General features: G+C 62.4%; 1 protein-coding gene across 1 annotated transcript in view; it reads right to left on the minus strand.

Moving 5' to 3' along the window:
* GTPBP6 (GTP binding protein 6 (putative)) overlaps positions 1 to 2,468 on the minus strand; it is a 13,715-nt gene extending 11,247 nt beyond the window's left edge. Inside the window, exons 1-2 of the mRNA XM_006902993.1 lie at positions 2,114 to 2,468; positions 133 to 270 (exon numbers count right to left, since the gene is read on the minus strand). Of these exons, the coding sequence (XP_006903055.1) occupies positions 133 to 270; positions 2,114 to 2,468 (493 nt within the window). The remainder of the gene's footprint in view (positions 1 to 132; positions 271 to 2,113) is intronic.
* Between the last annotated feature and the right edge of the window lie 619 nt (positions 2,469 to 3,087).

Below are 3,087 nucleotides of genomic sequence, written 5' to 3' on the forward strand. Positions count from 1 at the left end.
CTGTCCCCGAGCTCACCTGTCCACACACCTGCAGGGCACACCTGGACACTTGCCCCTATGCCGTCCCTCCCTCTCCCCCACCTGCGCAGAGAAGGGAGGTGGGGGTGAGGGGACCCTGTCTCGCGGGCTCACCTGTCAGCAGGTCTAGGTTTCCGCGGCCGAAGAGCATCCTGCTGTCGGGAGTCCTGGTGGACACCACGTGGGTCTGAACCACTGACCAGCCGTCCAGCGTCTGCACCAGCGCCTGGGCCTCGGCCACCTGCCACTCGGCTGCGGGAGGGGGGCAAGGGGCGGGTCACCTGGGACTGCAGGGTCACCCTGGGAGGGCGAGGGTCACCCTGGGAGGGCAAAGGTCATCCAGGGCCAGCTGTCCACTCCCGCCCAGGGTTCCTGGGCAGCTTTTACACCTGACATTTGTTCTGGGCCAACGCTAAAACCACTGGGGGGACGTCCACCTCGACCTGTGGGTCTGTGCCCCCCGCAGGACCACCACCTTCAGAGCTCCCACCTCCTGGAGGACAAGCCCAGGCCACTAACAGCCTAAGAGGACGAGGCCCTGTGCCCCTATGGGGAACCCCCCTCCCTGCAGACCCACTGTCCCTCCTGGAGGCCCCACCCATGGAGGACTCACCAATCAACATAGGACATGCCCCTCGGAGGTCCCACCCACCTGTGGTGAACCAGCCATTGCCCAAAGGAGACGCCCCTTGGAGGTCCCACCCACCAGTGGAGAAACAGCCAATCCCCAAAGCACACACCCCTTAGAGGCCCTACCCACCCGCGAAGGATCTGCCAATCCTCAAAAGGCACGCCCCTGAGAGCCCTGCCCACCAATGGAGAAATTGCCAATCTCTGAAGGACACGCCCCTCAGAGACCCCACCCACTATGGATGAACTTCCAATCCCCAAAAGAAACGCCCCTCTGCGGCCTCGCCCACCAGTGAAGGACTTGCCAATCCCCAAAAGACATGCCCCCCAGATGCTCCACTTACTGGTGGAGGACCTGCCAATCCCCAAAGGACATGCCCCTTGGAGGCCCCACCCACCTGTGGAGGGCCCGCCAATCCCTTAAGGACACGCCCCTCAGAGGCTCGCCCTAGACCCAGAAGCGAAGGGACAGGAAGGATAGAAATGAGAATCACAGGGAAGGAGTGGGGCAAATACTGCATAAAATGAACAACCCACAGAGGACTCACCAAGCTTGGGAGGACACGCACCCCTTACCCTCCTGCAAAAGGCCTCTCTTTCACTTAGGGTACCCCACTGTCCAGTCCAATCAAATTCTGAGGGTCCACCTCATCCTTCATAACCCCAAAGGCTGTCTCCCTTGGAAACACCATCCCCAGTGCACCCAATAAGTCCAGGCGTACCTGGAGGGTCCCCTCCTCCACTCCTCCTAGTTCCCTGAAGGTCCCCCAACCTGGAGGCTCCATCAAACTCATGGCCCTGCCCCTCGCAGGTATCCCATCCTTAAAATCAAGCCCCATCACATAACCTATCCTTAAAGCACTAGCCCTCGCAGGCATCTGGTTCTTTAAAGCCCCGCCCCTCACAGGTACCCATCCTTAAAGCCCCGCCCCTCCCAGACACCCATCCTTAAAGACCCGTCCCTCATAGGTACCTGGATCTTTATAACCCCGCCCCTCACAAGTATCCGTATCCTTAAAGCCACGCCCCTCGCTGATACCCCCATCCTTAAAGTCACGCCCCTCACTGATACCCCATCCTCAAAGTCCCCTCCCATGTACCCCATCCTTAAAGCCACGCCCCTCACGGATAACCCATCCTCAAAGCCACGCCCCTCACGGATAACCCATCCTCAAAGCCACGCCCCTCGCAGGTACCGGGATCCTTAAAGCCCCGCTCCTCAGAGGTACCTGTATCTTTAAAATCCCGCCCCTCAAAGTATCCGGATCCTTAAAGCCCCTCCCCTCGCAGGGACCCGGTTCTTTAAAGCCCCGCCCCTCGCAGATAACGCCATTCCAATAGCCCCGCCCCTCGCAGATACCCGAATCCTTAAAGCCCCGCCCCTGGCCCCGCCCATCAAGACCTCCACGCCTTCCTCCCGGAAGGCCTCGCGCCGGATGTCCCACCCTTGGCCCCGCCCCGTCACCTCGGGTCAGCTGTGGCTTCCGGGGCCCACATTTAATGTCAGGGTGGACGAGGCACACGCGCTGGGCGCCCGGCGGCAGCAGGGGCTCTTGGATAAGCAGCTCCTCCTCCTCCTCTTCTTCCTCGCCCCCTTCCTCGTGTGCGTCCTCCGGCTCGCCCTGGTCCTGGGCCGCTGCTTTCCGCCCGCCCGCCCGGGGGCCCCATCCTCCGACCTTGCGCCCCTGAACCTTGGATCCGAAGGCGGCGGACGCACACGCAGGGCCGGGCCGAAGCTGCGGATCCCTCACGGCGGGGCGGCCGCGGCTCCCGCGATAGAGTCCAAGTCCCGCGCGGACGGCGGCCCGGACGGCCCACATGTCTCCCCAATGTGACTAACTGGCTGCGACGTGTCACGTGCTCTTTAACTTTGGCACGTGCGCTTTTACTGGTCCATGTGACCAAGTGGGCGTGACCAAACGCCGCTCCTCATTGGCCGTGACGTAGCACGTACCACGTCTTGCGCGTGCGCTGTTGCTGCGACCAACTGGGCTTGGCCCTGCCTACAAGCCGCTCCTCATTGGCCGGTCCGTGTCACGTGCCCCTTTACTTTGGCGCGTGCGCTGTCCGCGGCAGACCCCGCAGGAGTGGAGTCCTCTTTGCAGACAGCGCCCCCTCGTGGCCGTCTGTCCCCATGGCACCTCCTTGCTCAGGTTCTGAACAGAGCCCTGCCCCGTGGTCAGTCCTGTTCCAGGGTCTGATTCCTGACCCCCGGGGGTCCCAGCCCTGCTTGGGGATGTGGACCCCAGTCCAGGGTCCTGCGCCCACCAGCTCTGTGGGTCTGGATTCAAATCTGCGCCTGTCTTGCGTTAGGGTTACTGTCAACCATGTCCCCTAGTCCATCTCCTAACCCCAGGGGCGATCTGAGGTCCAAATGCTGACCCTCCAGCCGGGCCTGACCCCACGTGTGGACAGGGGATTTGGGGGATGGAGGGATCC

Source organism: Elephantulus edwardii, unplaced genomic scaffold, assembly GCF_000299155.1.
Source record: "Elephantulus edwardii isolate Elephantulus edwardi_28Jun2011 unplaced genomic scaffold, EleEdw1.0 scaffold00490, whole genome shotgun sequence".
Lineage (NCBI taxonomy): Eukaryota > Metazoa > Chordata > Mammalia > Macroscelidea > Macroscelididae > Elephantulus > Elephantulus edwardii.